Below are 25,598 nucleotides of genomic sequence, written 5' to 3' on the forward strand. Positions count from 1 at the left end.
TCTACTCCATGCCCTGCCCCAGGCCTTAAGGCAGGTGCAGAAAGCCATGGTCTGGGTTTCAGGGTGTCACATAGTCAAAGTCTGCAAGGATAAGTGACCATCTGAGGGGACAGTCGGTGGCCAGTCTGACTCAATGCTCTTATTTTATACATGGAGCAATAAGGTCTAGAGATGGGAGGTGACTTGCTCTTGTCTCACAGGGAGGGAGGGTGGAGCTGTGGCTACAGATTTGAGTCCTCCTAATCCCACTCTTACTCTACCCCATGCCTGCGTCCTGGTGGGAGCAGGGAGAGGAAAGGGGAGTGGGGGCGACAACAGAGGGATGGATGGGGCTGAGCCACCGTTAGGAGCTGATGGGCACAAATGATAGTCCCCCCGCCCTGCCCACTTACCCCTCGACCACGGAGGGAGGCTCGAGCCTTTAGATCTGGCACCCACTCCCTTCCGCTCAGCCTGCAGTGCTGCCTGGCTCTCCATGTCTTTAATCATGTTTGGACAGTCTCAAAGTGCCTGGTGACTTTTTCAAAGAGAAATCAGACTTGGGAGCTGGAAGAGCTGGTGGGGTGGGGATGAGAGGGGAAAGGGGATGAAGAGGGGGTCAGAGCACACAGCTCCCACCTCAACAGCCAAAATCATGAAGTCAATTAAATTCATATCCTCTCAGAGACCACGGGGAATAGAATATGGAGACAGTTTGACCTGATAAATCAGGGAAAGTTTTTTTCTCTTTCCTGAATTACAGGCAATAAGACAATTTAATGACGGTTTTCAAGGCTATGAAGGGTTATGAGAGCAAGCAAGATGATTGCCTCTTTTCTTCCTTTTTCTTGAAAAAGGAAAAGAATTAAGTTCCCATTACAGCAGGAGGGAACTGGGCCAGGTTCGGGAAGGCACATTCTAGCGGGGAGAGCGGAGCACAGAAAGTTGTCATTTATGCAGAGCCCAGCATGGAGGGAAGAAGTGCCTGCTCCCAGGCTCCAGAGAGCAGGTTGGGACCTCAGCGTCCTCCATTCAGTGGAACTCCTTGCCCCACTTCACTTCACCTTTCCCTGCTCACTGCCACACTGCATCTCATTCCTTGTTTCTCCAACAATCCTCTCAAGCAAACCTGAGATTCAGAATCCTGGCCATTTTCCAACCCAAGCAGTCCTGACCCTTCCACTGATATGGATCCTTCCTCCCTCCCTCCTTCCTTCTTTCCTTCTCTCCTTCCTTCCTAACCTTACTGGCCTCACCTGCAGGAAGCCCTCCCTTATGATCCTCACCGCATGAGTTCAGCTTGGACTATACGGGGCAAGTGGTCTCAGTCCCATTTCCATGCTGTGTCTGTTCAGCCTCATCCCTCCACTGGGGGCCTCCAAAGGCAGGGGCTGCCTCCTCCCTTCCAGGGTCCCACTTCACGCTGGCATCTGCCCCATCACCCAGCCCAGAGGGCGTGCCTAACCTAGTCCCTCCTCCCTCTCTCTGTCTTGGTCTCAGGACACTTCCAGGACCAGGATGAACTCACTGGTTTCTTGGCAGTTGATGCTTTTCCTTTGTGCCATCTCCTTCAGGGAGACATTAGAAAAGGCGACGCCCATGGAGAATCCTAGAGCCACAGGTATGTGTTGTCTGGGAAGAAGGGTGGGAGGGAGCAAGTGAGTTGTCGCAAAATGAGAGTTACCGTATTTTTCAGATATGGCTAGTCTCTTGACGTGAAGTTAAAGCTGCATTTAATGGAAACCTAAGACTGATACATGCAACACATTTAGGGGCCTCACTAACCTTGCAAGCAAGGAATGTCTTGCCACTGTTACAGACATCAGGAGGCTCACCCAGGTTCAGGTGCTTGTTAACCACCGAGCTCCTGCATGGTTTTCTCTGCTCCGCCAACCACCTCCGTGCAGATCTGCTAGGAAGGAATTTACTATGCAAGTTTGTCTTATCAGTGACCTCAGTTCCTTTATGGGAAATTTGAAAGAAAAAAATAATAGCCTACACAAAAGGACAGATCCTTAATAACTGTCAACATTATGAGTTCATTGTGAAACTGATGACCTGGAGAAACTGAGGCCCAAAGAGGTAAAGAAACGTTCCCAAAGTCAATCAATCCAATGCTGCCGAAACCCAGCAGGCACTGAGCTCCCAAAGAGTGCCCTCTACAGGGCATGAGCTAGGACGGTGCTCATCCCCAAGTCAGGAGAGGGCGTTTAACACTGCTGGGTGGTCAGCTTGGCCTCTGGGGACCTCAGTTCCTCTAGCTATGGAACTTGCAGCATTCTCTCTATACACAGGATATCACTGTGCCCATAAGCTATCCCAAAGCAAAGAGAACATGGCCCTGGGTGTCCTTTGCCAAGTGTGTCTTCTCTCCTGGGATCGGTGTTCTTTCTGGGTGAGGGAGGATCCCCCAGAGAATAACATCATCACTGCCCTGGGGACATTGAGCTCTTAGCTCTTTTTGGCAAAAGCTTTTATGTGATGCTAAAAACAATAGCCTAAGCAGTGATCCTACTGCTGGGATGGTGGCTATAGCGAGAAAGGGAGTCATTGTCCCTCCCATCTTAGCCAGGCCCAGGGCTCTCTTAGGAAGATTATAACTTAACTCTGCACCATGCCCACTCTTCTCCAGAGTATGCCAGGGCATTGAAGAGCAGGGCTCAAAGCCAACTACCTTCCACCCAACACACACCCACCCACAGCCCAGACCTCATTTCCACTGATCTCCTGCCACAATTTGCTGGGGTCATTGTCTCCTTAGAGCTGGCTGCACTACTTTACTGCTAAAAAGTAGAGTGCACTTAACGAGCCTTGCAGGTGAAGTGCCTTCCAAATTAGCCTCATTAACCCTCAGTGTGAAGGGGAAACATTATACCTGGAGTGGGGGAGGTGAGCTGGTTGAGGTGACCCAGATAATTTCCCTTCTTTGTTGAAGTCCTTATATAGCCTTTTAGGGGTCACACTTGTTGGGGGTGTGGAGGCACAATGGTCTTAGCTTCACTTGCTTCATTTCTGTAACTACAAGCCTTTCATTAGCTTTTATATATTTAACAAGCATTTTTGAGGCCCCAGTATGTGCAAGACACTGTTTTCAAGACTCTGAGAGACTCAGAGATGAATGCACATGGCCCCAACCGCCCTAGGAGCTCAGTCTAGTGGGAGCCTGATGCAGGGGCAGGCCAGCCAGAGGGTCACGAAGAGGAGCAAAGCTGGGTGTCCAGCAAATACTTGAGTTTTCTTGATTTCCAAGCTCTACCCTGCTTGCTTCCTAAAAAAAAAAAAAAAAAGTAATTCAATATAAAAGACATTCAAGACAATTCTGTAAAACATTTGAAATCAAAGCTATGTTGAAGGAAGGAGGAGCAAATGGCCTAACCACCCAAGCTAAGATGCTGCTGAGCTTGGACCTCTGAGCTTCCTAAGGGTCAAGGAACAAACGGGAAGCAGAGGATGGGGATGTGAGTAGGTGTTCCAAAGCCGTCTTTCCCAGGCCCCGGCCTCACGTCAGCCTCTCCCTGTGGCTCTGTCCTAGGCCCGCGGCTCAGACCCCCGGCGCTCCTGGCCTCCGGGGCGCAGAGCCCGCGGTGTGCGGAGAGGAAGCCCGCCACTGCCGGGCCGAGCCCTCGGGGGGCCTCGCTGTGCCCTCCTCCCGAGAGCTCCGCTGGGCCCCAGCTGCCAGGCCTGTGCGCCCCCCGCAGTCGCCTGATCCCCGCCCCGCGCGGCGCGGTGCTGGTGCAGCGGGAGAAGGACCTGTCAGCCTACAACTGGAACTCCTTCGGCCTACGTTACGGAAAGCGGCAGGCTGCGCCGCCCGGCAGCCGCGGACGAGGCGCCAGGCGGGACTGAGCGCGGAGGTGCGGCCTTTGACCTTCCAATCCCGGACGCGGATCCAACCGTGGCTCGGGGTCGGGGCTGGGGGCGGGGCAGTGGGAGGGGCCTGCAGCTTCTTTCCAGAAGAAATAAAGGAAATGCTGCTGTGTCACCTGCTTGTGATCTGTGGCTAATTTTTGCAAGCGGCGCGGATGAGATTGTTCCCCTTCTCTCTCCGTTGGAGCTTCAGCTGGTTTTAAGATGGCTTTAGTGTTATCAAGGTCAATGATTTTCAAACTAGAGATAAAGGACCAAGTTGTTTTTTCCCCCAATTCGGGGCAGATCGGTGCTTTTAAACACACACACACACACACACACACACACACACACACACTGAATCTCTATAAGACTTTTAAAAATAACTGAAAAGAAGCTCAAATTGGATGCAGCTTGGGTGGTGTTACAGCAATATCAAATAGCTATAAGATTTTCTGAAGATGTTCCCTTAATTCCTAGACCTATGTCACTGCAGATGGGTAACCAACATTTTTCAGAGGGCCATGAGCCGACACCCACACTTTGAGTAGCACTGATCTAGGCCAGGGGAAGGCAGATGGCTTAAGTACCTTCCCCTTTCCCAGGGAAGTTTTCAGCCAGTCGGACAGCCTGATCTGGAAGACGATGCCAACCAATGCCCCATCCACTGAGGTTTAAATAACACCTTAGCTCCACAGTCAGACCTCCACTGGGGTGCTTGGCCACAACCACACTGAAGCCCCACTCCATGCGCAAGGAGTGTCAGCAGGACACTGGGCCATCCATCTGCCACGCCCCCCTCCCCCTCACCCCGCCTGAAACCCTGGATGGGTCCAGTGCTTTATGTTCATCACTTCTCCACATCTTTTGAACCACCCAGGGGGCTGAGCATGTATTAACCCCATTTTCACAAGTGAGAATCCTGAGGTTCAGAAAGATAAATATCTCACTCAAGGCACACAGCCAATGAGTGGCAAGCTATTTCAGGCTCCTGGCTTCCCCACTGCACTGTCACACCTCTCTGACGTGGCAGGGTTTCCATCTGAGTCAGCTGTGGTGAACATCAGGAATGGTCAATCTGCCTTGTGGGGACATTCCTGGGGGTCCCCAATAGCTGGGGAGTTTGCTGTAGGAAGGAGTGGAGCTTGTCAGTTGGGAAACTCCAGGAAATCTAGGCTTCTAAGCCCACAAGAAAACCCACCCCTATCTGACAGCCTCACGCTATGCATACCCTGCTTGGTTTTGGCTGTGCTGGGTCTTCGTTGCGGTGCACAGGCTCTTCGTTGCAGCACGGGCTCCTCTCTAGTTGCAGTGCACGTGCTTAGTTGCCCTGTGGCATTGGGAACTTAGTTCCCCAACCAGGGATCGAACCCATGTCCCCTGCATTGGGAGACAGATTCCTAGCCCCTGGACCACCAGGGAAGTCCCTACCTTGTTTGGTTTAGAATGGAAATGTTCTTTCCTGGAAGGATTGTGTGGTCCACCACCACTCCATGAAACACCAGTGTTCCACCCATTACAGAAACCAGGACTCCATAGAATGGAGGCAGAATCTTGTTGTTATGGCAATGAGATAGGCTGCTATGGGAACACGACAACCTGCCCTACCCCTATCTCTACTCTGAAACCGTCCTCCAGGATCTCTCAAATTATTGGTACTGCTGTGAGCTCATGTCCTAGCATGCATGACAGAGTGATGCTGTTGATATTTCACCCCCCAAATGGCCTGGGGTGTGTCTCTGTACCTCTGGGAGAGGAATCATAAACTCAACAGCTATTCTGTTAAGTGAGTTATTCTCCTATTCCCTGGACCAATCCTTTCTCTGATGAAGTCTATGCGTAGGAAGAAGCTAATGGATCTCTAAAATCTGCTCTTAGTCAACCTAATTTTACAAAATTTCCTGTGATCCCCCCTAACTTCTCCTCGTGACCTCAAGTTTAGACAGATAGGAGGCAGGTGTGTGTGTGTGTGTGTGTGTGTGTGTGTGTGTGTTGCTTCAGGGGCAGGAGAGTGGTATAAGAAGCAGGCCTGTGTGTGAGAAGTTATGTGTAAAAGGGGTAAATGTGAGAAACATACATGTGTCTGTGTGACGCTGTGTGTGGTGTGGCCCCTCTAACTACATTTCAGGCCTTACTAACTCCCACTGCACCCCAAGTGCTCTCCAGGATCTCTGTTCTAGCTGCTTCAGTGGGTAGCAGGAGAAGAGCTGGATCACCTGTCCTTGTCTTCCTGCCCAGGACTGTGCCTGTGAGACTCCAAGCTTTGCAGTTCTTGACCCCATGTGCTGTGAAGGGATGGGGATCTCCATGGGATGAAGGGGTTTTGGGTTTCATGAGGCTCCCAGCCTGACTCTGAATTGGTTGGGGGGAAGGTACAGGCTGTGAGGGGCCCCAGGGACTCCCATCTACCTCCCAAGACTTCTGGGTGGGCTCAGAGAGCTAGGGCACCAGAGCCCAAAGACTTGGAGGTAGGGCTGCCTAGGGGCTCTCAAACCCACTCCTTCCTGGGAACTCTAGACTGTCCCCAAGGGGCAAGAAACCAGGAGGACCTGGGCCTCCTTCCCTGGGGAATGGGAGGTAGGAGCATCTCTTTCCATATTCCTTCCGTTTTGGTAAGTCTGTTGCACTAGTAGGGAAGTGGTCTCATGCCCCTAAGCAAAGGAATATGGAGGGCGGGGGTGGGAGGGATGCAGGGGGATTTCTGCCTCTAGTATCACTAGCAATATATTAACAAGCAATTTTTTAGTCCTGTAGTGTGCCAAGCACAGGGCTACTCCATTTCAACCTCACAGCAACTGCAAGAGGTGGGCAGTATTCTTAGAGAAGTCAAGTGGTGTGCCCAAGGTTGGCTGGCAAGTTAGAGAGCCCAGAGTGAGACTCTCACATTCTAAGTATCATAATCTTCCTACACACTACAGTCTTTCCTTTTTCTCTGGCCCTGCTGTGTGGCAGAGCCAACCCTCTTCCTGAATGATTTGTCTTGGGTAGCAGGTCTCTGGCAGCCAATGTAACTCTATCCCGATGCCTCTCCAGCTTCTTTAATGACAACACAGGTGAGGTTACCAATCCCCAGAGCAGGTCTCCTCCCCTCAAACCTCCTGTTTGGGGTCAGGCATCTGACTTTTGCCCCTGTCTGTCTCCTTTCTCTGGAAGCAGCTTCCCCAGGTCCAGACTTGGTCATAGGGAGGCAAAAGATGTCAAGTCCCAGGGGAGTTAGTATGCCCTTCCTCGCCCTTCTTCCATTTTAAAACATCAGAGCCCAACAGGCTTCCATACTCAGCTCAGAGCAGGGAGCCTGGAGGCCAGCAGGACTGGTTTTGGTTGTTGGGAAAGCCAGAGCAAAACAAAGAGCCCCCAGTTTCATCCTCTTCTCGGGTTTTGCTTACCTATATTTTTTCTATTCTCTGTCCAATAGAGTCTTAACAACAGTCTCATCCTCATGTTACCTTCACAAAGTGTTTAAAGGTACCACTTTTGACACATTCATGTCTGCTCACACCCTAAGCCCCTTAAAAGATAGCAAAGGAACAAGAAAGGAATAAACTCCCAAGGACAAAGAGAAGGGAAAGGAAACCACAGCAGATGAGAAATGACAACCAGATATTGAAGATGGAAATTAGATGGAGGGCTTGGCAGAATGAAAGAAGCTACAACCTCAAAGCCAGCAGAAAGGTCTACTGAAGGGCCATAACTGATTCACCCTGAGGACCAAGTCTTGGTACTTGGAGCTACCTGGGACGAATTCTAGACTGAAAACAGGGGACTGGCTGGAAATCTCTACATGGAGAAGTTAGACGTCCTGAGTCTCCTATCTCCAGCTAACACAGCCTGGCTACCCTGCTCCCCCATGAGGAAGAAGCTAGAGGCTTTCTCTCTCAAGGATTCAGTAGAGACCTCTAGTCAGGGGGTCACAAACACAGTGAGGATGGGGATAAAGAGAGTGTCTGAAAAGAGGGAAAAAAGAGAGTGGACTGTGTGAAAGTCTGCCTGGGTGAGCCCTTTCCCAGTTTCTTCCCAGAATGCAGGGCACAAGGACCACCTCCCCAAATGGGAGAGAGAAAGCCCCAAAGAAGAGACCGACAGATACTGATATTGAAGGGTACCTACCTTTGTCCGTTTGGGCTGCTTTAACTAAGTACTACATACTGGGTGGCTTATAAACAACAGAAATTTATTTCTCACAATTCTGGAGGCTGGGAATTCCAAAATCAAGGGACCCTGGATTCAGTGCCTGTTGAGGGCCCGCTTTCTGGTTCATAGACAGCTATGCTTTTGTTGTATACTCATGTGGCAGAAAGGAGCCGGGAGCTCTCAGGGGTATCTTTTATAAGGGTACTAATCCTATTCATGAGGGCTCCACCCTCATGACCTAATCACCCATGAAGGCCCCCCACTTCCTAATATCATCACATGGAAGGTTAGGATTTCAACATATGATTTTGGGGGGCACAAACATTCAGTCTATGGCAGTGCTCCAGGGAAAATCTGCTCAAAGCCTCCATCTAGAGTGGGGTACACCAGCTGTGAGCCTTGCCCCTGCACACCGAGCTTCTAGGCCCTTCCACCTGTCTGTCTTAACCCTGAATGGAGAGCCAAGTGTCCCAGGAGCTTGAATAAAACCTCTAGTTGGGAAGAGAAGACCGAAGCAACCAACACAGAGAAACCAGAGACACCACGAAAAAAATTAGTCTGTAATTAATATCCTCAGAGGGCATAAGAGAAAATTTTGCACTACTAAAACAAGTAGTGGGGGCTTCCCTGGTGGCGCAGTGGTTAAGAATCCACCTGCCGGGCCTCCCTGGTGGCGCAAGTGGTTGAGAGTCCGCCTGCCGATGCAGGGGATACGGGTTCGCGCCCCGGTCTGGGAGGATCCCATATGCCGCGGAGCGGCTGGGCCCGTGAGCCATGGCCGCTGAGCCTGCGCGTCCGGAGCCTGCGCGTCCGGAGCCTGTGCTCCGCAGCGGGGGAGGCCACAACAGTGAGGGGCCCGCATACCGAAAAAAAAAAAAAAAAAAAAAGAATCCACCTGCCAATGCAGGGGGCACGGGTTCGATCCCTGGTCTGGGAAGATCCCACATGCTGCGGAGCAACTAGGCCCGTGAGCCACAACTACTGAGCCTGCGCGTCTGGAGCCTGTGCTCCACAACAAGAGAGGCCGCGATAGTGAGAGGCCTGCGCACCGCGATGAAGAGTGGCCCCCGCTCGCCACAACTAGAGAAAGCCCTCGCACAGAAACGAAGACCCGCACAGCCCAAAATAAAAATAAATAATAAATAAATTAATTAAAAAACAAACAAACAGAAAAACCAAGTAGTGGATGCAATAAACATAGGAATAATAAAAGAAAGGGACTTCAGAGGTTAAAATTACAGGAGAATTTTTTTTTTAAGAAATAAAAGAGTTGGAACGTCAAGTTAAAGAAATCTCATAGAAGGTAGAACAACAATAACAACAAAATCAGGAGATAAAATATAAGAAACTTAGAAAACAAACAGAAGTTGCAATATCCTACTAATATGAGTTCCAGAAGAGAGAAAAAGAGAAAATGGAAGGGAAGAAATGACCAAAGAATTAATGCAGGATGATTTCCCAGAACGGAAGGACACGATTTTCCAGGTTGAGGGTATCCATGAAGTGGATGAAGCACATGAATGGAAAAAGACCCATGCCAGGGGTAAGGAAAGGTGGTGAAACCTACTAGAGATCAAACCATAGAAGAGTCTGGAATCAGAGTTGCACCAGACTTGTTAAAATCAGAAGATACTGGAAAAACAACTTCTAATTTCAGAGGGGAAATAAGTTTCAACCTAGCATTCTATTCACACCCAAACTCTAAAGAGTAAGGGTTGAATGGAAACATTTCTAGACCTGCCAGGACTCAAAGAGTTTACTTCTCCTGCACCCTTTCTCAGCAAGCTTTGGAACACATCTTCCACCTAAATACAAGTGTCACCTGAGAAAGAGGAAAACCCCAGAACCTGGACATAGGAAGCCACAGAGGAGAGCAGCAAAGAGATCCCCCAGGAGCACCGAGCCCCCAGGAGAAAATCCCACTGGTGCATTACCTGGGCATCACACCAGGCGGAAGGGGGTGTGGAGCAGCTGGGCATAGAAAAACAAGGAGTGGGAAAGGGGCAGGACCAATGATGAACTTAATGAAAAGCAAAAAATTTCACAAAGAAATGTCATTGTAATACACCATGAATGTAAATTTAATTTTAATAATCTAAGTACTGGCTTCTGACTTTTCCAAAGTTGGAGGGATGGAGCATAAGAGAGAGAAATCCTTAATTATCTAAAAGAAGAAGAAATAATGAATAAAATTGAAAAATTAAGAAATGGCAGTTTAAGCATAACCTTTAAGAATATGGACAACCATCAATAGCAAAATAGCTGAGAGAGTTGAAAGGCGTTGCCTCTGTAGAGCAGGACTGGAGATGCTGGTTATCCTTAAAAGCCTCTGAGTTCTATTGGATTTTAAAACTAGAGTATTTATATATGTCAATCCCAATCTCCCAATTCATCACACCACCACCACATATATACACTAATATGTATAAAATGGATAACTAGGGCTTCCCTGGTGGCGCAGTGGTTGAGAGTCCGCCTGCCGATGCAGGGGACCCGGGTTTGTGCCCCGGTCCGGGAAGATCCCACATGCTGCGGAGTGGCTGGGCCCGTGAGCCATGGCCGCTGAGCCTGCGCGTCCAGAGCCTGTGCTCCGCAACGGGAGAGGCCACAACAGTGAGAGGCCCGCGTACCGCAAAAAAAAAAAAGGATAACTAATAAGAACCTGCTGTATAAAAAAATAAATAAAATTAAATTAAAAAAAAAACCGAGATTATTTATGTTTCTGATAAAAAAGGAAAGCGAGAAGAAAGGAAGAAAGGGGTCCATTTTCTAGGAAATGTTCTCGGGATACAACCACTTCCCTATACTTCTGCTGCTGACACCAGCACACAAACTCCTAGCACCCTCGTATCAGAACCACTGCCCCTGCATCACCACCCCGCACACAGCACAAACACACACACCCTCCACTGAGCTGCTCCACCGTTACCCCTCCTCTGGAAAAGGGACCTTCCAGTTTAAGCTTTGTTTGATAACAAAACAGACCACCAGTGCCATTTGCGGAAAAGCCGTTTATTATGTTTCTAGCTTTCATGCCTCAGGATATGCTGTCTGGTTCCACTACACTGGGTGCATCTCATTTCAGGAGCACTCCTTTGACCAGGCTCTCCCACCAAGCCCCCCACCCCCTTGCCAATCCTGTCCTCCTCCCGGGTGCTTGTAGCTCCCAAGACCCGGGTGACCTGCCTTCAATTTTCCTGGGCCACCACTTGAGCAGGCCTCAGGTTGGGATCACCCCAACCCTGCGGCTGAATTCCTGTTCCTCCAAGGCCCCCAGAACAAACAGCTAAGGACACTTGGTTCCCTGCAGCTCCACCCCGCAGCTCCAAGGTGCTCCTGGTCCCAGCCCCAATGCCTTCCAAGTAATTATTCCCTCTGGAGGGCCCACCCACACAAGGCAGCCCTGGCTGGTTATTAAACTCCGTTCTGGGTCTGTTTTTTCCTCTCAAGGCCCCAGCTGCTCATCTCTGCAAGCTCAGTCCTCCCATCTGATTGAAAAATTCCTCCCGGGAAGCAGCTGGGCCCTCCGGGGTTGGGGAGTTAAGTGTGACATGGGGAGGAATACAGGTGAAGAAAAGACGTGTCCATTTTTATCTTTTCTCCTGCTTTCCCGTTTGCTTTTTATGAACAGAAGCAGTACCGGCCCAGAGATACTTAGCTCCCCCATTCCAAGCCTCAGTGAGTCTGACCTCTTTGCCACCTTCCCCAGGGCAGTGGCCATGGCAAGAACTTTCCGCTAAACTAATGCTGGTGGAGATAAATCCATGCTCCTTTCAAAGTAGCAAAAATCAGGCTCTTGGTACCACACGGCCTTCTCTCCCTCCACACTTGACCTCGTGGGTCCCTCCCAGTCTTGATCACAATCCCAAATCTCCTTGGGACCATTATCCTGGAGCAAAGTGGGATTTGGGGGCATTTTTAGAGAAACCCTGAGCACCCCTTGTCTCCTGAGAGATTCCCAGAGCCCCACCACCCCTCTGAATGCCCCTGCCCCCAACTCTGCACACCCAGCGTGGGATCTGAAGAGAGAGGAGAGGACAGGACCCAGGCGGGATTTATGCTTCTCGGGACTGGTTCTCACGTCATGGGTCTGCCCCAGGGGAAAGGGCAGGTGCGGCCCAGCCCTTCCCTCTGCCTCCAGCTCTGCTTCCCCGACCTCAGGTGACGCAGCCTGGGGCCTCGACGTGGGATCCTGGGGGGCTTCTGTGAGAAACACTGGACCCCTGGGCTGATGGGGCCTGCGAGATAACCTGGGAAGGGTCCCTACCCACGCGCCTTCCCTCCCACAGCCCAGGGCACTGGCAGGCCCAAGTTCAGAGGGAGATTCTCATGGAGTTCCACCCGCCTTCCAATCATCCTCACCCGACAGGGAAAATGGGGAGTGACAGGCTGGGCCACCTGGCAGGGAGTCAGGACACATAGAATCCTAAAAAATACTGGAACTGACTGTCCCAGGGTCGGAGGTGATCCCACGCAGGGCATTCGCTCAAACTGGGTGCTGACTGCTCGACAGTTCTTCCTTAGAACGGAACTAAAACCGGATTCTTTCTCCCTGCCACCCTTTAAGGGCCTCAGCTCTGTACAATGAGGCTGTACAAATGGGTCTGACTCCAATTTCTGTGGAAGAACCTTCAAGGGCTTTATGATCCCTGGGGCTTCTCTCTCCCAGCTAAGCTTCTGCAGAGCTGCCGTCCACGAAGCTTCATGGCTTGACTTCAGGATCCCTGCTCACTCTGACTCCAGGCCACAGTCTTGATGAGATGTGGTACCCAGTGTCCGGTCTCAGGATCTGAGCCCCACAGGAGTTGAAGGGGTGGGCTGAGAGCAGCGGGTGGGAAGAGCAAGCAGCGGCTGCCCCTCCCAGCCTCTGAGCTGGAGTCATCAGGACAAACAAGATACCATCGTTTCTGGGCCCTGTTACCCTCCCAGGGGCTGATTTCCTTGCCTCTGCTCTGGCCCCTGCAACTCCGGTCTATAGTTTGACAGTTGTATCTTTCCTGGGGAAGTTATTCACTCTTCTTATTCACACTTGTACCCACTGCTGGTCCCAGGGTCAGTACTCACATGTGCTGCACCCACTGGCAGGAGACAGGGACGTGGGCAGGAAGGGCGTTTTTGGTTGGAGAGTGCCTGGGGCCACAGAGGGCTTGGCCAGCTGTTGGGAGCCCCAGCCTTGCCTTTGCCATAGAAGAGTCCTGAGTACTGACCTGAAGTACAGGTGAGGGTCCTGCTGCGCTGTGCCGGGCATCTAAACTGCAGTGAGGACGGGGCTTTAAAGAGCTCCCTCTCCCCGACAGAAAGCTCTGTGGGCTTGGCAGGCTCAGCCACAGCCCAGCACCCCTCTCCTTCGCATCCCATTGGCTCTGCCGGTCATCTGTGACACACACAGCCCCAGAGAGGAGCCCGGAGTCACAAGGCAAAGCGCTCAGCTTGTCCTTCCCTAAGTTCTCTGAAGCCTCAGCTTCCTGTCTGAGCAGTGGGGACGAGGGTCCCCACTTCACAGAGCTGTGCAGAAGGAATGGTGATCGTTTCTGTCACCTTTGTAACTCCAGCATCTAGAAAAGTGTCTAATATATAAGAAATGCTCAGTGGATACTTGCTAATAAATGAAAGAGCACCGAGACCTACCAGGATGCTTAATAAATATTTATTCAATCTGACAAGAGAGATGTTCCCACTTTGAGGGGTTCTTAAAAGTTCTCCCCTGCCCTCAAATGCTTCCCCCAATGCCAACCACAGGGCCTGAGAATTCTCCAGTGAGAGTTTATACCAAGAAACACCAAATTCTCCCATCACTTGGTAAGCGTGTTATAATTTCAGAGATCCGAATGCATTAATTAGACAACATGTTGGTAACAGAGATTAGCTCCTCTGGTTAAGTTCTTACTGCCCACAGTCGGTGCAGAGAGCGGTGCCCTGAATACACAGGACTGGGATACTAGAGTGTCTAACCAGGAGGGCACCCTGGGGCCACCAGCATCTGCTTCATCTTCCAGATTGGAGAACTGAAGCCCAGAGAGGGGAAGGGGTTCCCACGTCACACAGCAAGTTGGTGATAGAGTCAGAACTAGAAGCCAAGTCCCTGACAGCAATGCCAGGGCTTCTCGCACTGCTCATCACGGTTCACTGGGCACTCATTTGATGAGTATTGAGCACGACTCTGGGCGAGAGGCAGATGTACACACACAGAAATAATTCCGAGACAGGACAGTTGAGGTCTGTGTTCTCACAGAAGGCCTGTGTCTGCAGTGTGGGAGCCCCCAGCAGAGACAGTCAATTCCAGGCTGAATCGGCACCTGCTTCACGGAGGAGATAGTGATATTTGAAGTGGGCCCTAAGAGTGAGCACGGAGAAGCCAGGAGAGGACATCCTAGGCTGAATAAATAGCACCCATCCTGGGATTTAGGGGCCGGGTGAGTGTGTGGTGAGCTGCCCCTGACTGCTTGTAAGCTACAAGAAAAAGGGAAGGGGGCAGAGACAGAGCCCAGAAAGGAGTTAAGGCCAAGCAGAAAGGGGAGGAGGGGCTGGAAGACCAGCTGCCCCACCTCGCTCTTTGGCAGAAGCCTCCCCACATCCCCAGGGCTGCTCTTCCCTTCCACCAACACTAGGTCAACTGAGGATGGACACACGCCCCCTGCCCCCAGGCCCCTACTTCCAGAGGAAGGGCTGTGCCGCACTTTCCCATAAACAGCCACTGCCGACAGAGACTTGGAGGGAGGCAGCATTGAGGCCCCGGGTCTGGCTCTGTCAGGGAGCGAGCCAGGAGGGGTCACCCATGTTCCAGGTGGGAACACTGAGTTGCAGCCTAGGAGAAGCCAGTCAGGGGCACAGCCAAGGGTAACCCAGAAGACAGAGCTACAAAGGCAAGGGGTGAGGGAGACTGGCTGAGGGACTGGAAACCTGGGTTCCATGCTTGTCCCAGCCCTGACCTTGTCCCCTAGCAGTGCTGTTTCTCATCAGCCTCTGTCTTCCCTGAGGGGGTCACAGGGCCAGGCCAAGACAGGGCTACTGGCGTCACTGGGCACGGCCTTGCTTTCCCACAACCTTCCTTCCTCTGGCCCCCCTGCTCCGCGTCAGAAGCCTGATCACCCTTCACCCACTTAGCTCAGTCCCACGGAGGGATTTATTACTGGCTGCCCTGCCATCTGCCCCACGGTAATAAATTAGGGCAGAGCAGCACCGTAGCCATCCCAAGTGTGGAGCGTACAAAAGGAGAAGGGTCCTTCAGTGGATCCCAGAGAGAGCTGGGACACAGGCAAAGCGTGGACCCAGGGGAAGCGTGGACCAGTGGAGCAGAATGCCTCGCTGGGGACTCCTGCTGGTGCTCTGGGGCTCCTGCACCTTCGGTCTCCCCGCAGACACTGGCGCCTTCAGACGGTAACTGGGAGAGAGGGTGGCAGGGGAGAAGGGATCCTCATTTTCCTAACACCTAGGCTTTCAGGTATGTGATGTCACCCAGTCCTCACGACCAGCAGGGCAGCAAGGTTTATGGTTCCATTCCGAGAGGTCAGGTGACTGGCCCAATATCACACAGCCAGCAGTGGCACTAGTCAAGCCTGGAAGCAGTGTCTTTTGATCCCTGACCAGAGCTTTCACTTCCTGCATAGATCACCATGCTAGGCAGTGGGGGCACCCAGGGATGACTGAGACATAGTCCCTGCCCCTCAGGAGCTCACAGCCTAATTACTAAGAAGGGCGCAGTACGGTTAAGTCTACCAGGGAAGCAGCACAACATAGTGATTAAATGCAAGGCTTCCAGAATTGGGTAGTCTTGGTTTAAATTCTGCTCCACTAGCAGAGCCAACTAGCTCTGGAACCACAGGCAAGACACTGAACCTCTCCAGGTCTCAGTTTACCATTTTTAAAACACCTATTTTACAGAGCTGCTTTGAAGACTGAATGAGATATTGCATGTAAATCCCTCAGCCTGGTGCAGGCACGCTGTAAAAACCCAGCTGTTATCATACTCCAGGGTGGATTATCACAACTGTTAAAAGAAAGGCTTGAGGCAGCCCAAAGGTGGGAGGAGAGAGACCTAACATCCATGTTTGGTGCCAGGCCCTGTGGGAACAAGCAATTCTTCAAGGCTGCAGAAGGGGAGAGGCAGGGGGGTGGGGGGCCTGTGGAGAAAGGGTTTCAGGTTGGGGAGTGCAGATGGGACCAGAAGACCTGAAGGTAAGAGGGCAGGTTTTTAATAACAGTATAGTTGCTAAGTCTGTAAAATGCTGAGGAATTCACAGGATCCTTTCCCGTATCTCATCTCAAATCCTCCTCCAAACAACTCAGCAATCCCATTTTGCAGCTGGGGACACTGAGGCTCCCGGAGGTCACAAGTAAGAGGTTGAGCCTGGGCACACACTGGGCCTTTTGTTTCCAAAGCTGGTTTCCCCTGCTCCAAGGCTCATGGAGAGTAGCTTCTGGGTTAGCGGCATGGTGTGACAGAGCGGGGGGCTTCCCAGCAGCAGCGTGTGCCTGAGCGCAGCCCCACCGCCAGGATAAAGGCAGGGAAATGTAGAAACATTCTCCCTTGTTCTCTTCAGAAAGAGAAGAAGAATGGAATTGGGCGAAGAGGGAGTCAGGCTTTTAAAACATACTTACAGGAATTTTGCTACCGGCCATGTGCAGGGCATGATGCAAGGCTCTTTGAGGGATCCAAACAGCAGACCCCATTCTCAAGGTGTGTCTTTGCCTTTTACATACACAAATGCCTTTTACTTACCGAGCAGTGGGCAGCTTGCTTAATCTGCAAAGTGCTTCTCCTTGGTAGGTACTACCATTCAGTCCATTGTTATAGAGGAGTTAATGGGGGCTCAGAAAAGGCCCAGAGAGGTTAGGTAAATTGCTCAGAATCACGCTGGTAGGAAGGGATTCAAGCATGTCCCCACAACCACTATGCCCTCAGCAGCAGGCAGCATGAGGCTGTGCAGTGCTGGCTGTGAGCACCCGGCAAAAACAGAGCAGGAGCCCAAGCAAAGGTGAGGCCATTGTGGAGGGAGTTCATGGGGCAAGCTTCCCAGGGACGGGGACAGGGGTGCACGCTAGGCTTCCAAGGATGAATGTGCTGGGGTGTGGGGAGGGAAGGGGAAAAGGAAGGGACTTTCTAAAAGGAGAAAGGTAAAAATAAAGGTCCAGAGCTGGGGCTGTTCATAGTAAATAGTGGAAAATGAGCCCTCCTTGGGGTCAAGCCTTCTCTGCCCCTCCATTTTCCCATCTGTAAAATGAGAATAGTAAAATTACCCAGCTCATGAGATGGCTGAGAATCAAAGAAGATCATAATTGTGAAAATACTTTGTTGAAGAGCAGACTATGTTATGAATCTGACAGTCATTTCCATTAAAATATTATATCGACAGGCATGAACGTTGCCTTCATGTTTGTGGACATAATGGGGTACACAGAATACACGGAGTGTGAGCAGGAAAGGATAGTGCAAGTACAGAAAGAGAAAGAGGGATACTCCAGACACTGGGCTGCAACCCTGGGACCCAACCCCCCCCCCCTCCAACAGCTCAGGACATCCTCCAGCCTCTGGCACACAGCCTTCATGTCAGAGCCCAGGGGACCCTATATGGGAAACAGGGCCGATCACGCCGCTTTGAATGTCTGCTCCATCGCTTCTGAGGCACCTCACTCCTTATCATAAAGTGAGGATAACGACAGCCAGCTTGCAGAGTTGTCATGAGGGTTACGTGGGTGGCGTGGCGTGCACCATTCATGTGGTGGCAGCTCAGTATGCTGTGAGTTTCCCAGGTCTAATTCTGCCTCCCAAAGCTGATAGGAAAGTGTCAGGACAAGAAGCCAAGGGACTGGGACTTAGGCTCCAGAAGGCACATCTTTCCAAGGACAGGCTGCACAGGCACTCTGGAGATGCCGACCTCTCCCCCACGGCACCCAGTTCAATTGTTCCACTCCAACCCACGGTCCTGGCTGGGTGCCTGCCCGCAGCATCTCACAGCACCCCCAACAGGCCACTGGGGGTGTCTGCTGCCACCTGCAGGCCCCATGTGGCACTGCTCCCTCCTGCCCAGCCTTGAGAGGGGCACTCCCAGCCTTCCTCTCCTTAGAAGGGAAGTCAGTGCTGTTTCCTCCTCTGTCTCCTGGCCTGCTGGAGCTCCTTGAAGGCAGTGATGATCTTTATATCTCTAGTATCCAGGCACAGAGTAGGGGTTCAACCAGTGATTATGGAATGAGTGAACGAACAGATGGCTTTGCAGTGATAAGGATCAAAATTAGACAACAGGAGGAGTTAGTTGAGGGTTATTTAATACCAGCATAAGTGACCATGGAGCTTTGTAAATTCTCCTTTAGAGGCCTAAGGGCTCAAGAGTGATTCTTAGGTGCCTGGGCTAAGGTTAGGGGTAGTTGTATCAGAAGCTTCCGGAACTCTACCATTATTATGGGGCAGGACAGAGCCCTTCTACTTTTTCTTACTCCGTCATGGGCCAGGATCTTCCTCAAGAAAATGCCCTCCATCTGGGAAAGCCTGAAGGAGCGAGGCGTGGATGTGGCCAGGCTGGGTGCCGAGTGGAGCCAGCTCACCAAGACACACTCCTTTGGCAACCGCACCTCCCCTGTGGTGCTCACCAACTACCTGGATGTGAGTGCCCAGCTCAGTCCCTTGGCCCCCACCACCTGCCCTCTCCTTTTTCTCTTGGGCCTAAGGCTTTCTTTGCCCTTTTTGAGCACCTCACAGAATTCCCATTTCACAGCAGGAAAGCCTGAGGCACAGAAGGCAGGAAGGAGCCCAGAGGCAGGGTCAGGTTTGGAACTCAGGAATCCAGGCTCTGGGCCCCAAGCCCAGGTGTCAGGGGTGGGCAGGAGGGCTGTATGACCTCAGATGCAGGTTTCTGTGACCAGGCTCAGTGCAGCTTGACTACTTACTGCATCAGTGGTTCCTTAAGGCTTGGGGCACCTTCCTGCTTCATCTGCAGTACTTTTATTTTGCCCTCTTGTCTCACCAAGCCTCCCACTTCCTGGGAAGTCATAAGACAGTGCCAAGCCTCCCACCCCCTCCCTGCTGGAAAATGGAAGCTCAGAGAGGCTGCATGATCTGCCTCATCTGGCCCCAAGTGCCAAAGGGGGTATCAGGAAAGACCCCAAGGCCCAAGTCTCCCCGAGCCCCTCAAGACACCTCTTTCATTTCATCCCTGCAGACCCAGTACTATGGTGAGATCGGCATTGGCACCCCACCACAGACCTTCAAAGTCATCTTTGACACGGGCTCAGCCAACCTCTGGGTGCCCTCCACAAAGTGCAGCCCTCTCTACATGGCCTGTGGTGAGACCCGGCACCTGGGGTGCCTCCTCAAAGCCCCTGCCCTGTCATGCTTGGGCAGCCCCACCTCACACCCAGTTAAATCCCTCCTGCTACCACTTGAGCTGCTTCCTCTCCATCTCTGCTCCCACTGCCTCTGAGAAGAGAGAAGAAAATGTCCTCCATTTTTCTTATATGGCCACCAAGGTAAAAAAAAAAAAAAAAAAAGCAGGCTCCAGGAGCCCCCAGCCCACCCACAAAGCCATTTCTCACTCCTCCTGAGACTGGGAGAGGACTGAATTCTCAGACCTATCCCAGGCTCCTGGGCTCTGCTGTCCTTACCCTCAGTGAACTTACTGTGACCAGAATCTTCTCCCCACCCTAGTGTTAGCAATTACTTTAAAATACTTCATTTGAGACAAAATTCTCAGAGACATGAGCACATTACAGGGGCCCGAGGTACACAGTCCTTGATGGATGAAACACATTTTCCAAGCCTCCAAGCTCAGGACCACCCTGTCTCTGCACTCAGGCCTCAACACATGGGCCATACCCAGCGCCTGCCCCCCAGCCCCCTGCCTGGGCCTCCCTTGGCCCTGAGCCTATGTCTCCCTGCCAGAGATTCACAGCCTCTACGACTCCTCGGAATCCTCCAGCTATGTGGAGAATGGGACGGAATTCACCATCCACTATGGATCTGGGAAGGTCAAAGGCTTCCTGAGCCAGGACCTGGTGACTGTAAGTGAGGCCATCCCAGGTCATCTGACCTCCTGCCCTTCTTGTCCCTAGACGTCTCCTGCCACCCTAGGGCCTGTGGTTGGGGAAGGTGCAGGCCAGTCCACCTTGGAGCCCAGAGAGCTGAAGAGCACCCTCCTCTGCTACTTCCCTCCAGAGCTGCAAAGCACCTGGGGCAGAGCAGACCTGAGCTCCTGGCTCAACCTGGGTGATCTGTGGAGGCCTTTCCATCTAATGCACTCATAGGGTTTGTCCTGAGCCCCACAGCCTGCAGTCAACTAACCTGCCCGAGGTCACCCAGCTCTGACTGGGCTCTTAACTAGATCCTAGACTGAAATCCAGAGTCAGAGTAGGGGTCAGGGGTCAGAAGTATTGTCATGCTTATGGTCAGCGTCACTTTTGGAGTCAGGCTTAGGTTTTAAGGTCATAGTTGAGTTCAGAGTTTGGGATTAAGGTCAGTCCTGGTTTTCATTGTCACTTGGCCTGTGTCTTGACCCTCCTCCATTTCTGGGTTTCTCCAGCTACTGCTCTGACAGAGTTAGGGGAAGGGTACATATGGAACTGAGAGGAAATCAGTGTGAGCCCTTACTCCCCCTTGTCCGTGAAATTAGGGAAAAAGGATCATGAAGGGCAGGCCTGGCTATGCTGGAGAAATCCTCGGCCCATCATGGGGGTAGGGGGACCAAAACCCAGTCCTGCCAATGTGAAAGCTGGGCCACTGGGGAGCTCCTGGCATCTTCTCTTCTACTACTATTGCTTGGCGATACCACCTTCTCAGCCTCTGCCCCTCCAGTCCCTCTGGGATCTGCCACCTACATGTTTATTAGGACAGGTGATATGCATGTGGTGTTGATGAAATGGTCTTACCCCAGATTGTCACACCCTGGGGCCTGTGTGTGTCCAGGAGCCCCAGTGTGGAAGCCTAGACCAGACCCTGGCCAGGGTACAGGCCGTGGGCTTGGTCTCCTCTGGTCCTTCCTCCAACAGGTGGGTGGAATCACAGTCACACAGACGTTTGGAGAGGTCACGGAGCTGCCCCTGATACCTTTCATGCTGGCCAAGTTTGATGGTGTTCTGGGCATGGGCTTCCCCGCACAGGCCATTGAGGGGGTCACCCCCGTCTTTGACCACATCCTCTCCCAAAGGGTGCTGAAGGAGGATGTCTTCTCTGTCTACTACAGCAGGTAGGCCTGGACTCCAGGGGCAGAGGCGGGGAGAGGGAAGGAGGCAGGAGAGCTGGGAGAGTAGGAAGAGAGTTCTGGGCCAGGATTTTGATGTATTCAGGATCAGGTGGTATTCAATCCATATCTAGAGCTATACTATCCAATATGGAAGCCAATGCTTAAATTAAAATTAATTAAAATTAGGCATTCAAATCCTTAGTCACACTACATATTTCAAGTACTCAGCAGCCACAGTGACTAGTGGCTACCACTTTGGATAGTACAGGTGTAGCACATTTCCATCTTTGTGGAAAGTTCTTTTACTTTCTGTTCAGTTCAGCACTGCTCTAGAACAAGAGGAGAATGCAGGGTGGGGGTGATGGGAAGTAAGGCATTGCCGTGACTGGTGGAGCTCCCTGGCTTCTCTCACATAGACAACTGACTTCATTCATTCATAAATCCCTTCATTTATCTGCTCATTCACTGATTCAACAAATATTGGGCGCTGATATGACAAACATTGTGCAAGGCTCTGGGGGTACAGCCATGAACACAGTGTACAAGACAGAGTCCCTGCCCTCACAGAGCTTACAGTCCGGCAGGGAAGACAAGAAACATTACAACGTGATGGGCAACAACAGGGGATATGAGGCTGAAACCCCATGCTTTCAACTCTAGGCTGAGCTTATGTACAGTTCAGCCAATCTTGGGGAAGCTGCTATCAGCTGTTGAGCAGAAATGTGATCTGCTCTCAGCTGTTGGGTATGAACTGGAGACAAGAGATCATAAGGGTGAGAACAGGAGGCCAGCAGCAGCGAGGACAGAGGGGAGGGTCAGTGTCCAGAGAAATCACAGAGATAAAATGAAAAGGAGTGTCTGGTTTGATGAGAGAAAGGGAGGGATTGAGAAAAGGCCACCAATTGGCTGTGAGGGGCAGTCTTGGGAAGAGGTGTTTTAGAGGCCAGGCAAGGGCAGATGGCAAGCAGTGAAGAGGTGGATGTGTGTCAGGAAGGCAGAGGTAGATGTAGGCTGCCCTGAGAAATTCGTCAGGGGAGGGAATGCCAGGTGGGGTGCAGACAGAGCTGCACAGAGAAACAGGGAAAAGAAGGGTGGGTGTTTTTTTTTTTTTTTTTCTTTTTTTCTTTTTTGCGGTATGTGGGCCTCTCACTGTTGTGGCCTCTCCCGTTGCGGAGCACAGGCTCCGGATGCGCAGGCCCAGCGGCCATGGCTCACGGGCCCAGCCGCTCCGCGGCATATGGGATCCTCCCAGACCGGGGCACGAACCCGTATCCCCTGCATCGGCAGGCGGACTCTCAACCACTTGCGCCACCAGGGAGTCCCAGGGTGGGTGTTTTTAAATGCTGGAGGATGCCTGAGTATGCTTGCAGGTGGAGGAAGAAGCCAGTGGAAAGTGAGAGGTTGAAAATGTGGGGAAAAAGAGGAGATAACTGAGGGTATAGGAGCCTGGAGGCCATGGAAGGGAGTAGGATCCCAGCAAACGGGAGGAAGGCGGGCCTTGTTGAGGAGAGGGCCTGCCTCTTCCTTTACACTGGGATGAGAAGGAGGGAACATCCAGAGAGATCTTGAAGTTTTGGGAGAGAGGCAGAGGGAAATTGTGCTAGCACATATGCATATGTACTGGATTTATAAAAACGCAATTAATTGCACTTGCACCAATAACATGCAACCTACACACTGTGCACCCATGTGCATGCACACTTGCTTTCTACTATGAATGCTGGAAAATCCCATCTCTCTCTCTCTCTCTTTGTCTCTCTGTCTCTGTCTCTGTCTCTGTCTCTCTCTCTCACACACACACATAGAGGAAAGCAGCCCTAAGGTAGGCCCTCAGCTTTGGGAGGCATCATGCCACCTGGAGGAGAGGAAAGCAAGGGGCATCAGCTTCGGACTGGGCACCAGGAGCCCTGGCTCCAGTCCCCCACTCAGGCAAGTGACTTCAGGCAAGTGACTTCACCTCTTGGTGACTCCATTGCCTGTAGGGTAAAAAGAGTGTGTAATACCCACCCGGCCAAACAACAGGCTGGCGGGGCTCACCTGAAACAAAGTCTTCCTTTCTGCTGTGTCTCTTTCTCTGCAGAAATTCCAAGTAAGGAGGCGGAAACCCCCCCACTTGGCCCTGACCCTCCAGAGCACCTGGCCCAGAATCACACATGCCACCTGCCCAAAACTCACCTCAGCAGACCCAGGCTCTGCTGGAGGCCCAAGCTCTCTGCTCCACCTTCCCGCTCTCCTCATGTCCCTGCCCACCCCCACCCGACAGCTCCCAGAGGCCCATCCCACGTCCCATGCACCTGAGCAGCACACAGCTACCCGAACCCAAGTGAGGGTGGGGCTGATTTGTGTCTTGTTTGCATTCTACTCACTGTCCGTGTGCCTGTTCCTTCTCTGTGACCTCTCTGGGGGTGCTTTATTGGGCGCAGCCGGACCATCCTGGAACCACCTCTGACTGGGCTGGGGAAGGGGCAAGAAAGGTGGAGAAGCAGCATGCTCTGCAGCTCCCTAGCCTTGCCATCCGCCCCGCCTTCCTCTGCCCCACCCTGCACCTGTGCCCAACTTCCCTTGTTGCTGGGGTTACTGAGTCTCGAGGTTGTGGGTCTCCAAGAGCCTCTGATCTTCCCTCTAGGAATTCCCATTTGCTGGGGGGAGAGATCGTGCTGGGAGGCAGCGACCCCCAGTATTACCAAGAGAATTTCCACTACGTGAGCATCAGCAAGACTGGCTCCTGGCAGATCAGAATGAAAGGGTCAGGAATCCTCAACCCTCCTCACTCTCTAAAAATGCTGCTGCTGCTGTGGGTGGGGTCTGGAAGGGGCAGGGTTACCATCCTGCCCTCTCTCCTAATGCAGCCGTTTCTTAAGGTCTGGCCAACACTTGCTCTCTGCCTGCTTTGTCCAGGGATGGGGAACACTGAGATATACGGTTCAGAGGGGAGGGGGCCTACTGAGAGGAAGCGGAGGGTCACTAAGCCACATGCCGAGGGAGGGGGCAACACCTTTCTTCTTCCAGCTCACGCATTACCCCTCCTTCACTGCATCACTGGACCACCAGCACTCCCTCCCATCATCTGCCCTCACTCAGGAAAGCCATGCAGCCTGGTGGTGCCCCATCAGCCTGCTGTCCATCTGTCTGTCTGACTGTGTGGCCTCCCCCAGGGTGTCTGTGAGGTCGACCACTTTGCTCTGTGAGGAGGGCTGCATGGTAGTGGTGGATACCGGTGCATCTTACATTTCGGGTCCCACCAGCTCCTTAAGGCTGCTCATGGAGACCCTGGGGGCCAAGGAGCTGAGCACAGATGAAGTAAGGAGCTGGCGGGGAGGGTGCTAGGGGTGGGGGGAGCACCACCGGTCCAGGCCCCCAAATGACCCTAGGAAACATTCGGTCCCAAATGAGACCATTTCAGGCCTTCCTCTCCTGCCTCTCACACTCTTCCCATGTGTGGCTTGGTCCCTGGGAGAGGGGATTGGGGACTTGGGGACTGTGCGCAGCCCTGTCCAGGAGAAGGGCCAGGCCACAAGCACAGGGCTGTGTCTGCTGGGGGGGAACTCCCACACTCAAAGGGGCTCCCTTGACCCTCCCCACCGCCAGTATGTCGTGAACTGTAACCAAGTGCCCACACTCCCTGACATCTCCTTCCACCTCGGAGGCAGAGCCTACACGCTCACCAGTGCGGACTATGTATTACAGGTGAGACTCTAGTCTGCCCCTCGGCAACAGGGAGGGAGGGTGGGCAGGGGCCCTCAAAAAGAGACAAGTCATTATGCACAGATTACCTGCTAGACCAGTTGTTCTCAAACTTGGCTGCACATTAGGGTCACCTGGGAGCTTTTAAAAATCCCAGTAATAAGCCACATCCCATACCTACTGATACCTCTGGGGGTGGTACCTGGGCGTCAATGTTTTCAAACCTCCCCAGGTGATTCCAACTTGGATCCAAATTTGAGGATCACTGGGCTCATCTCCTGATCTCCATTCTCATCAAATGCCCCCAGTAATGTTATGCTCCTATACTCTTACCTGCTTTTTATATTCAGTGGGTTTAGAGGTGTTAAATACCTTGTCTAGGACCAGAAGCTCTGCCAGACTGTAAGCTCCTGAAGGCAGTGCTGTGCCTGATGCATTGTTAGCAGCATCCAGCTTAGTGACTGCATCTCGGAGGGGTGCGATCCATGATGGTTCAAAGGGCCAGGGTGTGATAGAGGCCCGGTGTGGATGGGGGACTGGTGGGGGGATGTTGCTGAGGATGGCTGCTGGAGTCAGGCAACATGGTTATCAGCTGGGCAGTGTGGAAACCCTCTTGCTTCCTGCCAGGACCCCTACAATAGTGATGATCTGTGTACACTGGCCCTCCATGGTCTGGACGTCCCACCGCCCACGGGGCCAGTCTGGGTCCTGGGTGCCAGTTTCATCCGCAAGTTCTACACGGAGTTTGATCGGCGTAACAATCGCATTGGCTTTGCCCTGGCCCGCTGA

At 52.2% G+C, this 25,598-nt stretch overlaps 2 protein-coding genes across 2 annotated transcripts; both read left to right on the forward strand.

The window, feature by feature from the left end:
• Positions 1-1,497: 1,497 nt before the first annotated feature.
• On the forward strand, positions 1,498-3,825 carry KISS1 (KiSS-1 metastasis suppressor). Its single transcript, XM_060088450.1, has 2 exons — positions 1,498-1,600; positions 3,512-3,825. Exons 1-2 carry the CDS (start codon positions 1,498-1,500, stop codon positions 3,823-3,825), a joined length of 417 nt encoding a protein of 138 aa, XP_059944433.1.
• Positions 3,826-15,241: 11,416 nt separating this feature from the next.
• Positions 15,242-25,598, forward strand: REN (renin). Its single transcript, XM_060088452.1, has 10 exons — positions 15,242-15,333; positions 18,403-18,553; positions 19,110-19,233; positions 19,829-19,947; positions 20,932-21,128; positions 23,206-23,214; positions 23,752-23,871; positions 24,281-24,425; positions 24,714-24,812; positions 25,437-25,598. The coding sequence occupies exons 1-10, from the start codon at positions 15,254-15,256 to the stop codon at positions 25,596-25,598; spliced, it is 1,206 nt and encodes a 401-aa protein (XP_059944435.1). The 5' UTR covers positions 15,242-15,253.

The sequence above is a fragment of the Mesoplodon densirostris genome, chromosome 2 (genome assembly GCF_025265405.1).
Source record: "Mesoplodon densirostris isolate mMesDen1 chromosome 2, mMesDen1 primary haplotype, whole genome shotgun sequence".
NCBI lineage: Eukaryota > Metazoa > Chordata > Mammalia > Artiodactyla > Ziphiidae > Mesoplodon > Mesoplodon densirostris.